The sequence below is a fragment of the Papaver somniferum genome, chromosome 2 (assembly GCF_003573695.1).
Source record: "Papaver somniferum cultivar HN1 chromosome 2, ASM357369v1, whole genome shotgun sequence".
Classification (NCBI taxonomy): domain Eukaryota; kingdom Viridiplantae; phylum Streptophyta; class Magnoliopsida; order Ranunculales; family Papaveraceae; genus Papaver; species Papaver somniferum.
This window is the reverse complement of record NC_039359.1, coordinates 47,606,989-47,629,145: the sequence shown is the minus strand read 5'-3', so window position 1 is coordinate 47,629,145 and position 22,157 is coordinate 47,606,989. Positions and strand designations below refer to the sequence as shown.

Sequence of the window (22,157 nt, the reverse complement as noted above, 5' to 3'; positions counted from 1 at the left end):
TGGTTGATTTTGAGTTTCTTCTTCACTTTCTAAATCTTCTTCTTCTTCAATGGGTTGTTCAATCGCTCGATTAGAACGAGATACCGGCTTACGGCGAACCATTATATAGATGAGTTTAATCGTCGACTAAATTTTCACGAATCGACGATTAAATTTCGGCGATGATACGATGAAAAAAAAAGGAGAAGGTGGGTTCGGCTGTGGAGGATGAGGAGGAAGAAGAAGGGGTTGAAACTGATTTTAGGTTTATGATTATAGATTTTTGTATTAATGTTAGAGATAGATTAGTAATTTATAGGATTTAAGGGCATATAGGTAATCAAACCACCCATAGGATACCCCTTATAAGGTCACCCAAGTTAGGACTAGTCCTTTGTATGCCTTGAAAGTTTTTGGTATGCCCAATATCATGGTTCATGATGAACAACTGCATCGTGAGCAAAAGTTTATTGTAGTCACTTTGAGAAATATCTATAACTATATGGCCATGCAGCCCACTGGATAATTATTTACAATTTTGTATCAAAACTACATTTCCTACTGGTGGAATACAGCTTACCAAAAAAATGTTGCACAGCCTTTACAACCATCGGAAATTGTCTCTATTACCGAAAACCGAGGATTGATGATAATGATGAGTTCGGAACGAGCTTCTGTTGTGAGACCATTTCTTTTTCCGTTTATATATCTATCTTTTCCGATATGTCAAGACCATGATGAAATTTTGAACGTCTGAACTCTTTATTCGGATGTGCCCATTAGTATTCTTTACCCACATTTCAGTTACACTATCTAGAGTTGCAATTGGATCCAATGGCTGACCGCAACACATTACTTCAACCTGCACAAGAGATGATTCTACATTTTATCATTCTGACACCAAACAAACAGTAACAAAAGATAAAATAAGGCCATATCGACATCTCCGGGGGATAAGTGGCCCACACATGAGTGTTTCTCCTTGAACTTACAAAGGAATTTCGCGTTTGTGAAGCAATGACTGGGCGTGCTTTGACATTCTATGAATCACGGGTAGATTTCACTACAGGTGGGAAGCGTAAAGGGTCATTCAAGAACCACATCCTAGACTTCCTACAAGCTCTTACAGTTGATATTATTGGGTACCAGCATGGTTTAAACTTCTACTTATGATGGTATTTGTTGACAGAGGATACTAAAATGAAACAACTGTTACCTCGGATTCATGTATGAGATTGAGCTTCTGCACAAGGTATTTTTTGACTGTGGATACTGGCATATTTCCATCACTGCACGCAGACGTACCATATAAAATGTCATAAATAATTCATTGAACTTCATATAGATGAAAGCATACTTATTAGAATACTTCGAGAACTATCTATAATGATAAGAAAATTGCAGGACAGAAGGAGCGAGCTTTTTCTCATGTTTCATAGCTAAATGGAATTATGAAAGGTTTACCTATAGTACTCTAGGCTAAACTGTCACTTATAATCTGGATAACAAATTTATGTAGTTGTATTGCACCAACTTTAAAGATAAATTGTTCAGGGGATGTTGTATATTCAGTACTGATCCAACTTACTTGATCTTGATATAAGGTTTTGGAATTTGCGGGTACGATTCACCTCTCCTGCAAGCATATAAACATTTGCTAAATTATGTTCATAAGGAGAAGTGACTACAAACAAAGAGAAACCGAATTGCTTTAGTTCACTTACTTATTTCCACAACCATGGAGTGTAAACCAGACAGGATATGATCTTGTCACAGATTCTTCTTCAAATCCTCTTGAAGTTGAAGCTCCAAATCTTTGTTCTCTTGGGTTCTTTAACTCACGGACATCACTTGTATTAGGCTGTGATCTTTCTTTTGGTTTTATTTCTGTTTCTGATTCAAGCTTCTCGTTAAGATCCACCAAGCCGGGACTTTTGAAAGGTATGGATTTACGGCTTCTTATTTTTTCCCTTGTTGGAATTTTCTTGTTTGGTTCTTCTTTGTCTAAGCATACTTCCGGAAGAGATAACAAAGGACCATTTATGTCGTCTCGTCCATTTGAAGTTTCCGCAGGAACAGATAACTTGTCAGCCTTAGCTTGCTTATGCGTTGATCTCTTACCAATTCTAGAGGGATCTTCCGCACTCTTAACTCTCTGAAACCATACATAAATATTACATGCGTTATTAATAAACCATAGAACAGAATTTTCATGTCAACACTTGTGCATATACTCAATAGTAATATTATTATGCGTACAAGTACCTGCTTGTTGTAAACAACTGGGGTCTTGGTTGAGCTTTCGAGCTCTGAGGCCGCACCATGATGATTTTTTTCTGGAATCTTGTCTAATTTGTCATTCTTGGCAGAAACCTTTGTTGTTTTTACACTTTCTTTTGTTCTTCTTGCCTTTGGAGCATTAGGAAGTGATGCTAAAGTCGCCTTTCTTTGTGTTGCAGGGGTCTCATTACTTTTAACGTCTCTTGCCTTCTTTGATGGAAATATCTTGTTTTTAAGTTCTTGTAAATTATTGTCAGGCCTGAAGCAAAACTAATTCTTATAAGTTCAACAAGTTTCTTGTGGAAAAAAATGAACATAAAAACCTGCATTCTTTAGGATAGTTTGGACCTAATCGAGGGGCACAAGAGAATAATGAATTGGAAGATTTACCTCAGTTTCTCTTTGGGACAAGAACCCAGGTATTCATTACACAATGGACAGCAATTTGTTAGACTTTCCTCGAGTTTTTGATATATGCATTTCTTGCAAACTGCAAGACAAAAAACACACTAAGTAATTACACCAGTTGAAGATATGATACTCCCTAAACACACAAAGAGAATCCTCAAAAATAATATAAAAACATCCGAGAAAAAAGAATCCGAAAAGGATAAGAATGTGTTAGGTGCTTACATGTATGAAGGCATAAACAACTTGTTGTAGCCTCCTCAAATAGATTAAAACATAACGGGCAAGTCAAGCAGCCTTCGAGTGTGCCCTTTTTCGCTTTTACATAATCATTTATCGTCATCACCAGGCGTTACGTACTTGTAATGCAACCCGAATCCTTTACTATAGAGAAAACCAATTCCATCAAGCTGACAAGATGACACTGGAAATCAATCAGTGTCAAGCATACATAGTACATTACTAAGACATATATGCTCTAAATTGTGGGGATCGACAAAAACACTCGAATTTGTAGTGGCATTGTCAAGTTACTAAAAAAATTCTAATCAGGGTTTTTCGAGTACTATAGACCACTCACCCGGAGATTTTAATGAGTAATCACATTGTATTACATCTCATTAGCAATTCTTATTCTTGAATCATTTACTTGAACCTACTTCATTGCAAATACAAAACCAATAGTTGCATACTGAATTAGGAGAGTGCATCTAGCACTACAACATTTATGAGCTCATTAAATCCCCAAAATCGTCTTTCGTTTTCAATGCGCATAATTTCTATTCAACGACAATGGAGCGAATACCAAACAGGCGATTTGCTCGAAGTTGAATCCGCAATACGAACTAATTCCTGCACAATTGCCTTCTACAAGAGTTGCTAAATCCTTGATCAACCAATAACATTACCAACCCACATTGATCTCAAGTCTCAACCTGACAACCTAAATGAAACTAGACTAAGATATACACAATTTGGGTAATTACTTAACACATCAATCCATAGAGCAGAACATATATGAACAAGTTTGATATCCATTAATTAAACCCAGAACTTAAATCGATTGAAACACAAAACCAGACAATATCAAACCCATATTTGTTTATCATCCTTAAGAGTAAAATAAATCAAAAAACTTAACCAGAACATATATCAAACCCATATTTGTTCTTGAACAACTCAAACTCCATTACTATCGAGAATTAAATAGAAAAGAACAAAGAACGAACCTTGTTTCAGGAAAGATTGAAGATGAAGAGATACGCAACTACACCAGATGGAATTCCGCCACGATTTAGTTTGAAGATACTCAGATACGTAAAGCTCCCATTTACATGCAGACTGAGAAAGAGATGGCCGAGGAGATTTTTAAGTGCACAGAAGACTCATGCGGCAAGAAAAAGATATAGATCTAGACGAGAAGGGCATATATAGGCTTGTCTTTTTTGATGCAAGATATTTTGCAAATCTTAATTATGGAAAGCCTATTTAACTGCGTTATGTACAATGTATCTCATATCTGCATTTGAATTTCTTTAATGCGGCTTTGAATTAACTTTTTTGACCTCTTTTGGATTATTTTTCTATTACGTCCGGTTCAACCGTGCCCCATTTTTTTTTAGAAAATTGTGCCTTTCTTCTGTTACCCAAAATCCACCCTTACCTGACGTGCATGGTTTTATGAGCTAGCAAATTGCAATTGTCTAATATGGAAAATAAATGTAATTTTGAAACAAGATCCCAGTTTCTAATAATGAAGGCGAGTGTCTCGATTGACAATCCCAAATTCCTCGATATGGAGTATGGCATTGTGGCTTGATTAGTAGTACGTTTAGCATGCATGATGTCGTATGATCACCTTGGTAAACATGGTAACTATTAAATTCACCAAGATGTGTAATTAAGCCGTTTTGATATAGAGATCACGCACATCCAGTAAATCTAAGATGAGGAAAACAAGCATGTGACAGACTCCTAGTGCGACTACCTTGCTGACTGCTGCTATGTTGTTGAGGCCTTAAATACGGAAGAAGTTGTATGCACCTTTAGCAAAGAAGAAACTGAAAAATATTTCTCACTTTCAGGATCCTCAAAACATATAGATATCTTTGAATATTAGGGTTTTTTAGTTTGGGATACACGGCAAGTTAATTTTTACTAGAAACATCGAAAAAAAACAACTCACCGTTAAATCTTTTTTACTATGGTTGGAGTACTAATTTTTACAACTAAATAACCACTTTGACGGCTACGTCTAAAGACTGAAACCCTACATCTAGCAGATTGTGCATCTTTTGACGGTGAATATGAACATACTAGGCTGAATCATTTAGCAAGTCTCATAGAACGACCTACGTGACCATGTCAATGGGAATATTAATATTCGTGGAACTTAAAGCATGTGCCCCTATACATGAGGCTGACTAGGTGGAGTAGTATACTCCAAACCAAACCCAAAATAATGTGCGTTAAGTGCATTCTTCTTCCTCTAAGTTCTTATCTACGATTTTTTTTTTCTTTTTTTGATAAAATTATCTACGAATATTCAGTAAGTGTATGAGAAGAATACTTATTCATCCATGAAAAAAATCATGCAAAAAGATGTAACAGAAGATATTTGGTTTGAAATCTTTATTCATCTTCCTCAAAAACCAATCTTCAAGTTTAAGTGTGTTTCCAAGGTATGGTTATCTATTCTCTCAAACCCTTATTTCATTAACAAATGGAATAAACTCAACTGCGCTTCATTACTTCCATGGACATTTGTTCATCCTGTTGATTCAATGAAAGACCATTCTTCCCAAGATAATCAATTGAGAATACGAAGAAAGTTTACAATTGCATATCCTAAGTTGTATTCAACATTTATATCGCATCATCAAAGTGGGTTGTCGTTTAGTTTCTTGAATAATCATGTGCCGGACAAAATATACCTTATAGGCTCGAGTAATGGTTTGGTTTTGTGCACAACAACCTTATTTAATCAGGTAACCTATTATGTTTGTAATCCACTCACCCAGAAATGGGTTTTACTCCCTCAACCACCACCCAGTGGATTTGATTTGGTTGTGACTGGTTTCATATCTAATGAATGTTTTTAGTCTGCGAGTTATAAGGTTATCCGTATACCGAAGTTTGAAGCTGCAACGAAAGAGTTTAAAGTTGTGATATTTTCTTCTGATATAGGTGAATGGAATATATGCGAAGTTTCATGTCCTCAAGACATTACTTGGGAATACTCCCCTTATAACAATGTTGTCACCCATAATGGTGTTTTGTACTGGTTTCAAAAGGAAAGGAGCAAAATTATATCTTTCAGTGTCAATACAACCACAAAAGGTGATGCGTACAGCAATGAATGTAGATTGATCGGTTTTCCTGACCCAGAGATAGGTGGTGATTACATGAGTCAATGTCTTGGGGAATCAGAAGGATTGATCTGCTACACTAGAATCAAAGATACGGAGAGGAGTTTAAGTGTTTGGGTGCTCCAGGAGGACTGGTACCTGTTGCGCAAGGATGTAAAATTTCAGGATATGTTAGCGGAGATAGAATCTTGGTTAATTGGTGTGGCAGGTACGGCTGATTCGATACCAGAAGTTCAGGTTTTAGGTTTCAGTCCAGTTGACAAAAATGTGGTTATACTCGGCTACAAGAAACACATTTTGGCCTTTAACACAAGTACCAGGGGATATGAACTGCTCTGTCATCCTTCTTCCCTTGGAAGCAATCTTCCATCTGTTCCTCACCTGAGTGTTTTAGCATTTGCCTTAAAGCCAAGACCAACTATACTTCCACCCATCTATTGGAGAGAATGAAATAGGACCGTTGCTCTATTTAGTATTGTTCAAGTTTTAAGTGTTGTTCCACTTTAATTACTTATTCCAAACTTGTTTGCTATGCTTTGATTAGAAGTTGAAATCAGGTGGTCCGTGGTTTTCTTCGCATATTAAAAACATATCTAGATGCCGATGTCATTATCGTCCAGTGGGAAAACCTCTGGGTACCAATGATCTTAGTGTGCAATTCCTCCGGACCTCGGCACTACATTTATTGCAATTTAAATTTTAAAGCACACTTCTCTAAATAGAAGAAAAAAACACAAACTTGAGCCTTCATAACGTAAATGGAAGGACTAAGGAGTATGAAATGTGCCATAGTAAATTTTATTTACTTGTTTATCGAAAGGAAAAATGTCCCTTATGAGTGGGGTAGCCCGATGCATCGATCTAGAGAATTTCTCCAGTAGTCTAGTCTTCATATAGGTACCCAAAGCTAATTGGCAATGTTAATCATCATTATGTATCCAAGTATTCAACTGTTGAGTTGATTTTGTTTTTGTGAAGCTATTCATCATGCCGCAATTAATGTCAAATCTTGGTTTATATATTTTTGTACACAAATGAACAGGAATCCAGAACTTCTTCAGAGCATCCTAGTAGTGCAAAGAGCCTTAGGAGCCTTAGGGGACCGCTACAAATAGCTGCAATTGTCAGAAATGAACAACAGTCAATATGTCCGAGTGGTTAAGGAGACAGACTTGAAATCTGTTGGGCTTCGCCCGCGCAGGTTCGAACCCTGCTGTTGACGAGTACATTATCCATTTTGAAGCTAGATGATAGCTTGCTAGGCTCCAACACCTTTTTGAATTGCAAAACCTTCTATGGAAAAAAAGATGATGCACTCTCTCATTGGTGTTGTTTCGACAGCCTAAGCAGTTCCTTAATATCTTCAAGACGATGCACTCTCTCATTGGTGTTTCGACAACCTAAGCAGTTCCTTAATATCTTCAAAACGGTAATGGTGTCGTCACTGAGCTCACCCAAAGTAGTAAAGACAAGAATACCAAAGCCATGACCATGATAAGTGAACTTATCGGCTAAACAGAGGTTTAGAAAAAACATGATAGAAACACTAAAAGACAAAAATGATGTATGCGTTAATAGGAAAACCCTTGTTTGAACCAATACATGATTGATACGATTCATGTTAGCATTGATTCTGTTGATAATGATAGCATTGATTCTGTTGATAATGATAGGCTTTGCACTATTTCCTTTTTGGTTGAAATAAAACAAACCCTTTTCTGGATGGAGCACGATGGATTCCCATCAATATTCTTTCAACAGAATTGGGAGATTATAAGCTCTAACGTAACTAAAATGGTCCAAGCTTTTTTTACACAGATATTATATCTAAGTTTCAGCCAATAGCTTTAGCTCAAACTTTAAACCATTTTCTTATCCCTAAAACTTTAAACCTGACTACCCCAGCTGAATTTTGACCAATAGCTTTAGCTAATACAATTTAAAAAATTATTTCTAAACTATTGGCTAACAGAATGAAAGGCATTCTTAGCAAAATTATATCTCCATTTCAGTGTGCCTTTATTCCTGGAAGGCAGATATCTGAAAGTATTATTTTATCCCATGAATTAATTCAAAAAATGAGAAACAACAAAAGTAAGAAAGGATTTACGGGCCTAAAAATTGACATGTTGAAAGCTTTAGAAAGAGTGGAATGGGATCCTAATCCGAATCATGCCGAGAATGAGAATTAATGAACAATGATGTACTCTTGATTATCAGTGTATTTCAGCCAGTACTCTAGCAATTCTCATAAATGGATCCCCACAAAAAAATTAAACAAATTAAAGGATTGAGATAGGGAGATCCTATATCTGCATACCTATTTTTGTTTTGCATGGTGAGGTTCTTTCGAGAATCCTTATACATGCTGAAGACCAAGGCTCAATAAAAGGATTAAAGGTAACCAACAATTCCCCTTCAATTAGTCATTTAATGTTTGTAGATGAGTGTATTATATTTTGTGAATTTGATACTCTCTCTAGCAAAAACCTAGTTAAATTGTTTAAGGATTTTGGGGAAACCTCTGGTCTTGTTAATCAATCTGACCAAATCAGGGGTCTTCTTAGCTCTAACTGATCCTACTCTCAGGATTAGTGTGAAGAAAATACTAGGAATAAACGAAATACCTATAAATGAAAGTACCTAGGATATCCTTTATTTACTTACGCTTCGAAAATAAAATGTATTGAAACCCTAGTGGAAAAAATGATAAACATATTGATTGGATGGAAAGGCATTGTAGCTCCCCCTAAGCTAGCAGCTGACTAATCTAAGAGATTGACTAAATAAAGAGGCACAACAAATCTAAATCAAATACTTAAACATTCAATTAAGAAATCTTCTACAAAATATCCCAATCCAAATCCCGGTCAGAATATATATACATGAACTTCTCTCAAATGATACATATACAATAGTCAATTGGTTTACAGATACAATAAACAACATAATAAACATAGCAGAAGTTAACTAATTAACGGAGTCAATACTTGTGGCTTTCGCTGCGCAACTCTGATCTGTCTCTGAAAACTGAAAGTGGAAAAGGGTGAGCACAGAGTGCTCAGTAGGAATAACATTAACTTTCAAGTAATCATTGGAATGATTTGGAAAACAATGAATATATCGAATGTCGACCAATTCCTTACACATCCAATAACAAATCATGTTTTTCCCAAAACACTAAAAGGCATCCAAAATACAGAAACAACAATCATGGTATATGGAACTAACTCCTTCGACAAAACAACGTATTATTGGATGTCGACTAATTCCTTACACATCCAATTGTATACATTGACAATGAAATATATTGGATGTCGACCAATTCCTTACACATCCAAATATTATGCATTGATGTCGACCAATTCCTTACACATCAATGTTGGTATCGACCAATTCCTTACACACCAAAATGAAGGAGCATATTCTATATACTTCCGGAATTTAAATAAAACAATGCACAATCAGATAATGCATGAATTTGTTAAACATAAACTTTTGTAAAAGAAAACAATAATAATTACAAAAGAGTTAAATATAAATTCACACCTCTTTTGATAACAAGCCACGCCAACTTCGAGATCCACGATCCACTGGTTCATCCTTTGAATCGATCGTTGTTAATAGGCTAACTGTTAATCACACAAGCACTCTAAGAATTTACCCAAAAGGCTCATACAAGGCTCATACAAGTCTATCTAATGGTTCTAAGCCCATTTATGACTTTACACCTTTTTATTATCTATCTTTAACATATCTAAGGTTTACTTATTCAATTAGTTTAGTTCTATAGTCTATTAGCTAAGTCTTATGAATATCTACAACTTTGTAAAAGAAGCCAAAGTCTAATTCGGACCAGAAGAGGTCCAAACCATCGAACTAGTAAAACTAGCTCTAAGCCCAAGTCCACTAAACGAAGGTCCAGTCCATCTAAGTCAGCTAACGGTCAACGTCTGGTCAGAGAGGTCAACCAACATTCAACGTCTAAGGTCAGGTCAAAGTCAAAGTCTGGTCTGGTCAAAGGAGTCAAAATCCACCGAGTCAAGTCAGGTCAAAGGTCAAACTGACTAAAGTCAAAAGTCAAGAGACTCAAGGTTCACTGAGTCAAACCGATTTAACTCAGTTAGACACTGAGTCAGTTAAGCTGACTAACAGGCCTATTCTCAAGAACATGAATTCATACAATCAACTATACATTCCATTCATTCTTAAACAACTTCAAACTTCATTTACAATAACCAAGCTTACCTGCAATTGCAGCTCTAAGCAACTCAGATTATCTCATCACATTCACCTAGCTTTCTTTCCAAAACTTCAGTCACAACATCTCATTCAACTTGAATTATTTTATCTTACTCTAGTACATACAACCCTCACCAGAAAATAACTATAACTCCACCAAAACCACAGACACTTCATAGCTGCATTGTACCTACAACATCTCATCTCTGCAACTATCACCAACATTAACAACTCCCTGTATTTCAAATACCCCAACACCAAGTCTACTCCAGCTACAACCAACCTAACATTCCTTTACACTGCGATTTCAAACCACCAACACCAAGTCTACTCCAGCTACAACCAACCTAACATTCCTTTACACTGCGATTTCAAACCACCAACACATACACACAGTCTATAGCCTCACCACTGATCAATTCCAGCTACAATAACACAACATCAAAAAATCTGCAATATTCATTCTCTCTGCAATAAACTATGCATTCATCTGAACCTAAACCCATTCAATTCAACATTAAAAACATCTGTAACTCCAACTCAGACAATCCAACCCTGCCTTAATCACATTTCCATTACATGATCAGTTCTTAACTTCATAAACAACCTCATCTACTCATACATCCACAACAATTCAATTCAAACAACAGTCATTCAATAATTCTAGTTCTATACTCAGCACTGCACTAGCAACAATGCATATCATACATATCCACCAGTTCAATATCACCACCACCAAATTCCCTCAACACCAATTCTCTTAACTGAAAACCCTAATTCTCCAATTCTTCCTCTGAACAGCTCCACAATATCTAATTAACTCCAACCCTTTCCTCAATTGATCAAACCCAGTCCTTAATTCTTCTTGTTCATCACCAAATCAAACTTAAAAACCCTAATTATTTGATTCACCACCAAACAACTCTACAGCTTCAATCAATCATAAATTAAGAACAAACCCATCTTCAAACCATCCTCTTGAGCATTAATTTCATCTTCCCATTCTCTGCTGCAATTCCTATGAAACCCTAATTCAATCTCTGAGAAGGCTTTAATTCTTGATTCATCTACCTGAACGACTCTACCGGTTCAATTAAACATCAACCCTCTTAATATTCATCTAACAGCAACCCGATTAACCCATCGATTTACCGGTGAACTCAAAATTAATCTCAAATACCTAACTTCCTGATTCACTTCATCCTTCGAGTATGAATCAACAACAGACACCAACACCATCACTATCAGTAACTCTTCGATCTTCTACACCTCTTACCGATGACCAAGCTCTCGATTAATCTCTCAAAAAGAGGAACAGGAGAAGAATGAAAGAGAAGAAGAAAGAAGAATGAAGAAGAAGAAGAAGAAAGAGAAAGAATAAGAGAAAATGAATTTCTCTTTCAATTTGGTGATGATAAGGTTGACCGAATTTACTAAGGCACCCACTCTTGATAAGGGCTGCCAAGTTGGTTGTCTATAAAATGACTAATATTCCCTTCATACTCATCCAGTGATATCTTCTTCGTCCAGTGTCCGGATGACACGTGCGAGTAGTCCATTTCGCATAACTTTTTGAGATCTAACGAGTGGTACTAATTTCGTATCTAGACCGTTGTTAGATTAATTTTTAATAATTAACGTTTATGTTAAACTAGGAGAGTTATTATCTGCTAAAACGTCGTTTGACTAGTCTAATCGCGTTGACGAGCTCGAGAGTCCTTACAGACATACTTCTAAGCCATGCAGGTAGAGGTGCAATGATTAGAATGTTACTTCTTCTATTTGTGTTTACCAAATAAATTATTTTAAGATACCTATTAAGATTTGTACTGACATAACTAAATTGCAAAGAAATTATTGAGGGCGGGGTTGGGGGGATAATAATGGATTGGATGAGAAAGGTAAAAAAAGATGGTTTAGGCTTCCGAAACATGAAAACTTTTAATATAGGAATGTTGGCTAAGATGGGATGAAAACTGCATGAAAATCCTCATTCTCTAATGTCTAAAAGTCTTAAAGCTAGGTAATACCTTAAGTGTGATACTCTTCATATAAACATTGTTCCAAATCAAAGTGATAGTTGGATATGAAAAGGTTTATTATTATGAGTATCTTACTTAAATAAATATTATTTTTGGATATGGAAAAAATATAGATATATGGGATGATTACTGGATTCCAGATGTTAAACCAACCGGAAACAATATTAGGACAGGGAAGCCAGGTACCATTAAAGTATGGCATTTGATAAAAGCAAATAAAACTTGGGATATAATAAAACTTGCAGGTTTTTTTGACAGATTACAGTAGACAAGATAAGGAAGATACAAATTCCTAACAATGGTTTATTAGTTGTCCCTCACTGGACGCTTAGAACCAAAGGTATTTTTATTATTAAATATTTATATAAAAAAATAATAGTACATGAAAACCTAACATGCAATGGAAAAAAAATATGAGAAATGAAAATAATTCCTTCAGTCAACTGGAAGGAAGCACACTTTATACTTCCAAATAGTGTGAGAGTTGCTATCATAATACCAGAAATAGATGTTTGCTGCAAACTCTGCAATGTAGAAGAGGAATCTCTTACTCACTTGTTTATGAAATGCAACATCACAACACAGGTATGGATGCATCTTAACTTTGATATTGACAATGTGATGCAAAGTAGCAACACTTTTCATTATTGGTTAAATGGGTGGTTTACTCAAACATATAGAGGAAACAATGTTATTGAATGAAACGTTTTCTATAGCATTATAACATGGCATGTTTGGAAGGAAAGACGTATTAGGGTGTTTAAAAAGAAATTCAAAATAACACTGCAACAACAAGGAAGATAGTGAAATTCATAAACTTTTGTATGTCGGTTAACTGAAAAGAATGCGATATGATGCACACTTTGTATTAGAAACCACTGAATGATGAGTTATTAATTGTTACTAACAACCAACATCAGAATATATACTTCAGGATACATGGCAATAACGATAAATATATATTTATCTATGTATACTCCGATGACTAGTTCAGGAGTTGGACTAATAATGATTGATTTTGCAGGAAAAACTGTTGAATCTACGGGTAGCTTGAGAAATCGTACCACCAGAGAACAATTATAAGTAGCGGAAGCCGAGGCACCCTTTCAACAGGAAATTGAAATGAGTGGCTACCATATCATTTTCCAAAGTGATCCGCAACTCACTCACAAGCTACTAATCGGAATGTATACTAAAACTAAAGAAAGAAGATTCAAGCAAAACTAGGACTTTAGAAACAATTCAGACTTTGACATAAATTTTAAGTCCATGGATTTTGTATTAACTAGTGGATACAATATCATTTGGGAAGCAAATCTATTAGTTTTTTGTAGTAGATTCACTATCCAAAACAATTGGAAAGATGAAAGTCAGTTAGCCATTATGAACTATATTTAGATATCCAAAATTGGAAGGTACAAGTTATGAACATAGACGACTTTATTAGAAAGAATTTCTTATCTATGTAAGTTTGATGCGCTTTCCTCTTTTATGAAAAGCAAAATTCATCGTCCCAAGAAAATCATTATTAATAAAAGTAGTAATATTATCGAGGAAATTATTGAGAACGAGTCCGTCTAACTTTCTTCTTCTACTAGGTTTGCTAGACCATCCGCTGTCTGGTTACCTTTTATGTACATGTGCTCTATCACTGTATGTTTGTATTATCCTATTTTGGATTTCCATTATAATGCCTGATAAGTGTCTGGATGGTTAATTATTTTCTTGATGAAACAAACTACATTTTTAGAAGATTCGAAACAAATTTTGTTCTGTTGTCTATCAGTCTATATTCTAGTCGCCGTCATCAGTGCCCATATTTTCTCCACTAGACCATGATCCCTGGAGGCTGAGATAATGCTAGTAAGGTTCTTTGCATTGTATCTTTGTAAATTAAACCTATGCCGACATGACCCGAGTATCATCTAGACGCCTCGTCTCCGTTATATTCACCTAATCCAAATCTTCGGAGGTTTCCAAACTACTATTATTATTGTTTTCGTTCTAATTATGTGGTTTGGGTTTAGCAATGGTGGTACATATAGTAAGTTTCACCTTCTTAAGTAAGTTCTTGGCTTAGCCGGATCTCTATTTGGATAATATTTTTATTAGATGTTAATGTTTTTGTATATACATCAATTCATTCATGACCATCCTTCACGAACATAGAATGAAGCAGAAAGAGGTGAGGATATTAGTTGATCCTTTGGATTGTAGTATTTGTAGAAGTGAGGCTTGTATGTTATTCAAGAAGGATATATTATGAAATGTGTTTTCTTTGATAGCTAATCTGGTGAGATATATGTTCCAAGTTTCCCTTGAGAGTTGGCATTGGAAAAAAAATATGGATAGCCGCTTCCGGAGCCGAGTTGCACATTGGGCATACATTTGAACTGGTAAGATTGATCCTATTAAGAATTTTGAATGTTGGTCAACCTTCATTCATTGTTTGAAAAAAGAGATATTTTGTAAAAAATATAGTATGTTTTTGGCCATATTAGGGTCTGGGTCCTAAAACATGCCGTTGATATGTTTGGATCGTAGACTAACCTAAGACCATTAGAAGATCGTTAGTTGACCTTTTTTATTTTGCCACACACCTTGACCAGTTAGTTGACAATGCTGACCGTTTAAATATTATCAAAAGTATCATATTTTCCGTCCTTTTCCATTCTTCTTACTACTCCTGTCATTTTCATCTTTTTTCCCTACCGCCGTCCATGAATGACTATAAATCAATGGAGTTCTGCGAGAAAATTTAGACATGATAACATCATTAAAATCAAACAAATTTAGCTTTTCCAAAAACCCCATCTTAACATCTTACAGTCTGAAATCATTCCATAGTTCCATATAAACACAATTGATAACCTACTAATAAATACCTACCCCACCAGTTAAAATTAGAGATGCCTTTGTGCAATAATTCAAGCAAAGACCTCATTCTTTAAAAAAATTAATCAAAACCCATGAAAGTAATGAAAATGGAAGCAAGGGGGCAAGTTAAAGAAATAATTAATTTTATAAATTCACTGTTATTTACCCTGAATTTCAGGAACAAGTATGTGAAATAATTAGGACAATTTTAAACCAATTGGCTATGAGTGGAGAGACGTTTTTTTTAAAGAACAACCGATTCGTTACGGAACAAGCGCATTTGCTGATAGCCTATGTAAGACTATTTTTGTGGGCATCCAACTCAAAGCCAATTGGCGATGTTAGTTGCACAAAAATATCATTATATTTTTAATCCATGTAGTTGATTCGTTGATGTGGGACTATTTAATTTCCAAATACACTAATTCTAGGATCTAGGAATCCAATAGGTACTATTATAGTGATACTAGTTAGTGGCAGGTCCACCCACTAAAGCCCAGTAACTAGAGGTCCATAATAAAAAGAAAATATAAAAATGGACCCAATTTTTTAATCCCAGGTTTTGTACACGTGCGGGACAAATCATGTGGAATTTTCAAATACCTAAACTACCCTTCCAATCCCATATTTAAGCAGCCTATTTCAAAGTTTCTAAAAAAAGATACCAGCGAATTCACATCCGGGTTTCTGCTCTCTTTCTTCTTCTCGCGTTTGGACTAGGGTTTTTGAAGATTTCTTTAGTGATTTTAACAGGTATGTTGCTTAATCTTTTCTATTTTCTTCTTTCTGCTACAGTTTCATGGAGATCGGTTGTGTTCTTTTTGTTTTTTTATGAATCTTGTTCGTATTTATTCAGTTATTTGGTTAGATTGTTAAGTTTTTAGCTTATTTTAGCTTTCGATTTGATTATCTTTATGTTTTCTTTTCAAAATCATGTTTGTTTTCACTTTCAGATCGTATTATCCAGCAGTACATATATGACATACTCATTGTTTCTTCTACAGTTTTTGAATCATGTTTAAGATTTGAATTTTGGATCATGGAGATCGGTTGTGTTCTGTTTGTTTTTTATGAATCTTGTTCGTATTTATTCAGTTATTTGGTTAGATTGTTAAGTTTTTAGCTTATTTTAGCTTTCGATTTGATTATATTTCTGTTTTCTTTTCAAAATCAGGTTTGTTTTCACTTTCAGATCGTATTATCCAGCAGTACATATATGACATACTCATTGTTTATGCTCTTGGATTTTGTTTCTTGCGTAGATCTCTCACTTTTTTTAGTTTGACCCATCAGTATGTATGTGAAATACCGTATTACGTGCTTCAATTCTGCTGTTTCTCCTAGATTCTTAATTATTCTTTGTCATGCAGTTGATTTTGTAGTTCATGAATCTGCAGTACATATATGGCATACTCATAGAAACTGCTCTTAGAATCTGTTTCTTGCATAGATCTCTCACTTTTTTTAGTTTGACCCATCAGTACGTATGTGAAATACTGTATTTTAATACTGTTACATCTTTGTCACATTTGCAGGTTCAAAACATGTCTGATGCAGAGTGTTCCAATCCAAATACCTACTGCTATGCATACATTTATTATAATCATCATCATTTTGCTCACCTGGTTACTTTTAAGTCTAGTATTGATGACCTGAAATTTCTTATTTGTGAAAACTGGAGAACCTTGAACCCTTCTGAGATTATCATCACTTATATTGAGAATGGTGTCAAAGTGCCTGTGATTGCTGACTTTCAACTTCATGGTCTCGCTGCCTTGCATTTTTCAAAGAAATCGGCATTCTTTGAGCTGCATGTGGATTTTCTTTCTGCTGGTGGATGTAGTTCCTCTACATTCAGCGACGTCGACAATAATTCAGAACTGATTAGGGCAGATAGAGATAGTTATGAAACTGATGGAAAATAAATTGTTAAACCTCTTCTGTCCGATGGGTGGGAGAATGTTTTTGATGATCCGAACAAGCTTTTTCGTGGTGGTGTTGATGATGTTCGGTTGGCATGTCAAAAGTATTGTTTGAAGACTGGGTATCGCGTAACAAAGGTGAAGAATGATCGTGAAAGGTTCACAATGAAATGCAGTAAAGTCCCATGCACTTGGATGATCCATCAGTTGCTATTGATTCTACTTGCGATGTTTTTAGGATAAAAAAGTATGTTGGGAGGCACACTTGTGGAGCTGGTGTGAAGTTGAGAAGTCCTAAAGTATCGAAGAAGCTGGTACACAACCTTATTCATGATCGTGTGATGCACAACCCACTTATCAAGCCTCGCGAAATTGAAGATTATATAAAAGTTGGTGCTGGTGTTAATATCAAATATCACCATGCATATCATGGATTGGAACGGTGACACCATGAAACTTTTGGGAATGATGTAAAGTCTTACTCTGATTTGGTTTGGTGGGTGAATTCATTGAAAGAAACAAATCCTGGATCTTTTGTGGATTTTCAGTTTAACCATGCAACTCAGATATTTGAAAGGTTATTCATTGCAATAGGCGCTTGTATTGAAGGTTATAGACTTTGTCGACCAATGATTTTTGTTGATGCAACTTTTCTGACCGGGAGATTTAGAGGTACCCTTATGGCTGCTACTTGTCTGAATGGGAATCAAGGCAAGTGCTCTTTGTTACGTTTTAATTGTTATTGTTTACAAGTTATTCACTGCTTTTAATCATTGGAACTTTTTGAGTATACCATTTATGTACTGAAAAGTTATTGTGTCTAACACACACTAATTCATATATGTAAGCATAAGACCTTTTTTTGAGTACAATATGTCTATTATGTACTGGAAATCCTTAGTCTATTTTCCAGTACATAATATATGTTATATCTATTAATATATCAACATATTTAGTGACAGTATATAATATATGTATTGTTTGTTTTTTGCAGGTTTTTATCCGCTAGCCTTTGCATTGGTCCCAGGAGAGAATGTTGACAATTGGGATTGGTTTATGTGCAATCTTAGCAACGTTGTTGATGACCGTCCTATCACCTTTATGTATGATCGTCATGAGGGATTGTTGAGGGATATTCCTAAACACTTTCCTACTTCCCATCATGGCTATTGTTACTACCACTTGCAAGGAAACTTACCAATCAGGAAATCGGACGAGAAGTACAAAGAAGTTATGGCTTGTTTCAAAAAAGCAACTTATGCTCTCACACCAGCAAGATATGAAGAAGCACTAATGGAAATGGAGTTAATGGGAAGGCATGGGGTTGCTGAGTATTGCCGCAATATGCCTAGGGAATATTGGTCCAGTGCGTTCTTCACTGGCTGTAGATTTGGTCAGACTACATCAAGCATTGCTGAGTCCTTCAATAATTGGATTCGCAAAGACAAGAGGTTGCCTTCCTGCGCCCTCATTGACATGATCAGGTTTGTGTGTTTTTTTTGTTGTTGGTGTTTTCTTTGTTTTTGGTTCATTTTTTTTTGTTCAAAATTTATTACAGGTGTTTTTTTTGTTCCATTCATAGGTTACGCGTTATGGAGTTGATGAATGAACGTCGCGAAATGAGTCTTTTGATGGACCCAGAGAAGCTCACTCCTACCTACGAGGCGTTACTTAAAGAACATATTCAAATTGGTCGAGCTTGGAATGTTACTCAGTCATATGCGTATGAGTATGAGATTCATTCACCTAGGTTAGCTTTATCCCATAAAACAACTTTTACTATACTATAGCATACATGTAGGAGTGAATCATATGTTTTGTTTTTTTTATATTTGTTTGCAGTGCTGCATATATGTATTGCTTTTAAGTTATTTGTGCTGAAAAGCTTTTTACGCATCTGCAGGTCTCACACTGTTGATCTGCTGAACAAGACTTGCACCTGCCAAAGATGGCGTGTTTATGGTTTTCCATGCTCTCATGCTACAACATCTATTTCTGCCAAGGGTGATCGATACGTAGATTATATCGAAGACTACTTCAAAGTTACAAATTTTCAGCAGCTGTATTCAATTGCTATCAGACCAATCCCCAACTACAACAGGCCAGAGCAGTATCTTCCAGAGGATACTATTTTTCCACCCCATCCACGAGTTCCACCAGGTAGGCCAAAGGGAAATCGTATCAAGAATGCATGGTAGAAAGCTAGGATGTCCTCGGGAGTGTTGTAGTTCTGATTGATTTTCTTCTCTAAGAAACTATGTATCAGGTCAGGCCAAGATACATTCTTTGACTTCTCAAGATCATCAACTAAACCAAAGTACTTTTCTTTGAGTTTATGAGCATCTTTTGTTGTAAAAAACAAAGTAATACACATAAACATGCATAATAGCTTAACCATATCTTCAATTGTTTGTTCAGTTTCTACTCTTGGTATCCTGTACTCCATATCTTCATCATCTTCACTATCGGGTACTTGTTCATCATTGTCATCATCACTGTCTTCGCCACCTTCAGATTTACAATTCTTGATTCCAGTACGCTTGAGCAGTTTCAAGATGGCATTTTGTAGCATTGGTCTTGTAACCGTGTTGCTATCACCAAAGTGTCTAATGTAGAATGGTTTTTGCCTCCATCCACCACCTCCCATCAAAAAGGTGTCATCAGTTCTTCTTCCTGCCATTCTTGGCATTCCAAACATTACACCCAATTTCTCTGGTGTCGACGTGCTAATGTGTGTTTCACCTCTTCTAACAAACTCAAATGTGAGATCATTCTTGACTCGACCCCTTTTGTAACACTTCAAGTACTTTTTCACTGCACCTTCCAACTTTTCCCAATGACTTTCTGAGTACTTAGTGTGCCAGAACATCAAAAACATCTGTCCATAAAAATATTCGGCTATCTTTTCCAATGTGGCTTCACTCAAAGTATATTTACTCGCCTTCATTCCGGCAACCAGGCTATGTAATGCTGTGAAACCAGACCTATACAAGTTCCTAACAGATTTTGGCACAACCTTACCTGCAAAATTTAATAGGTTTTATTTCAGTACAACATTTATGGACTACACATTCATCATCTCAGAAACACAATCAATCACTATTGGCCTTATGTACTTCATATCCAAAGCTCATTATCACATAAACAAAGAAAATGATGAATTTAGAGTACATAAACACTACAATGTCTCAGTTTTTTAGTTATGTACTGCCAATTATGTGCCAGAAACACAAACAGTGGTAAATAGACACATAAACAATGTTACCCATTCACTACTGGACTTACGTACTGCCAAAAAACAACCTAATTAAGAAAAAACCTCAGTATTTGATATATGTACTGCTGGCTCTATGTATCAGAAATAAAATGAAACAAATTTCATATCACTTTTGATTCTTATTCTACAGTTTTATAGTTATGTACTGCCAATTCTAAGTGCTAGAAACACAAAGTAGAAGTTGCATGTAAACTCTGATAGGTTTTCATAAATTTTAATCAGTACTTCTAATATGTACTGGTGGATCTATGTCCCAGAAACACAAACAATATACTGAAAGTGTTAGAAATAATACCTTTTTTCTGAATTGGTGCGTTGTTACTCGGTTTTCTTCGTTTTCTTTTTAGTACATCTGGATATTCATCGTCCGATGAACTTTTTGAAGTTTTTTTCTTCGATTTCGGTGTTTCAAGCTTTTTACTCTTTTTCCTCTTTGATTTTCGTCTTGAAATTCTTGAATCGTCTTCTGATGTTCTAGGAGAAGTGCTATCATCCATTATTGTTTCTTCTTCTTGGATAGTTCTTGTGATTTTTCTTGTTTTAACCATTATCGGAAGAGAATATAGGTTTTAGGGTTTTTCTCTATTCTTGTGAATCAGAATCGTTGTTTGCATACTATTCTCTGAATGAATTTTCTTGTAGGGAAACTATTCTCTAAATGAATTTTGGGTTTCTATTCTCTGTGTGAAGAGAAAATTTTTTCTCTTTGAAAATCTCTGAATGTGAAGTCTAAAAACCCCAAGAAGGTGGTTGTACGGGAAAGAGAAACCGCAAGAAGGTGGTTGATTTCACACGTGTTTAGTTCTAGGGTAAACCGGTCATTTTGCTTGTTTCAAATAACTATGGACCTAATGATAAGTCTAAAACCCGGTTGGACCCTACTATAACTAACTTAATGGGCTTAGGACCAAACAACAAATTTTTCTTTTAGGATTACGGCAATTATGCACATAAAACTGGTCTTTCCCGGTGGCCCATATATATTTAAGCCCAGGAAAGTAAGTCAACCAAGTCTAAGACAAGCATAGACGAGGGTTCTTTGGCACGAAGGACTCTGTTTGCCCATTGCTCGCTCCCAATTCTTTGCCGAGAATTGAACACGGACTTTATCAAGAAAATGTCTGTTGAGAAATGCTTCAGGGATGCCGAGATGTGGACAAGAGCAGCATTCATGACATCGTCCTCATTGTTGGGGCCACCGGAATTCCAAAGGTTGAATCTCTTCTGCGTGAATTCTTAAAATGAGAAGGAACCAAGCAAGTGTCTCCTCTACCCTGATGAGGCTGTGGTTTATGGTGCTGCTATTTTGATTGGTGATCAAGGTAATGAGGAGATAATTGTGGCAAGCTAAATAAAACATAATTGTGGGGCATGGAGATGTATGCCTCCCACGCATAATCATCCTGATGGACATCTGAACACCGCCTAGTTGCTTCTTAGAAAATAGCAACTCGAGATTCTAAAATTATCAAAATCAACCAATATGCAAATCCTCATCGGCTTGTGTTCCATTAGGTCGTCTTTGATTCAAATAATTAATTTTGTTGGTAATCGACAGCAGTCAATATGTCCGAGTGGTTAAGGAGACAGACTTGAAATCTGTTGGGCTTCGCCCGCGCAGGTTCGTACCCTGCTGTTGACGATTCCCATTTTTGAAACTGATTTTACCTTGTCATTTTGAAACCGGTATGATCTTTATTCCTTTTTTCTCATTTTGAAACCGGTTTTATCTTGCCTTGTCATTTTGAAACCGATATGATCT

General features: G+C 35.8%; 2 protein-coding genes and 2 non-coding genes across 4 annotated transcripts; 3 read left to right on the top strand and 1 right to left on the bottom strand.

The window, feature by feature from the left end:
- Positions 1-688: 688 nt before the first annotated feature.
- On the bottom strand, positions 689-3,010 carry LOC113350941 (E3 ubiquitin protein ligase DRIP2-like). Its single transcript, XM_026595039.1, has 7 exons — positions 2,893-3,010; positions 2,650-2,749; positions 2,245-2,518; positions 1,704-2,134; positions 1,568-1,615; positions 1,196-1,268; positions 689-841 (listed from the first exon to the last, which is right to left on the bottom strand). Exons 1-7 carry the CDS (start codon positions 3,008-3,010, stop codon positions 689-691), a joined length of 1,197 nt encoding a protein of 398 aa, XP_026450824.1.
- A 4,165-nt stretch (positions 3,011-7,175) lies between these two features.
- TRNAS-UGA lies at positions 7,176-7,257 on the top strand. The gene has a single exon. It is a non-coding gene; the product is annotated as a tRNA-Ser (tRNA).
- Positions 7,258-17,303: 10,046 nt separating this feature from the next.
- LOC113350940 lies at positions 17,304-19,316 on the top strand. The gene is made up of 5 exons (XM_026595038.1): positions 17,304-17,432; positions 17,667-17,829; positions 18,113-18,602; positions 18,701-18,868; positions 19,022-19,316. Exons 1-5 carry the CDS (start codon positions 17,304-17,306, stop codon positions 19,314-19,316), a joined length of 1,245 nt encoding a protein of 414 aa, XP_026450823.1.
- Positions 19,317-21,955: 2,639 nt separating this feature from the next.
- TRNAS-UGA lies at positions 21,956-22,037 on the top strand. Its single transcript has one exon. It is a non-coding gene; the product is annotated as a tRNA-Ser (tRNA).
- Positions 22,038-22,157: the final 120 nt, after the last annotated feature.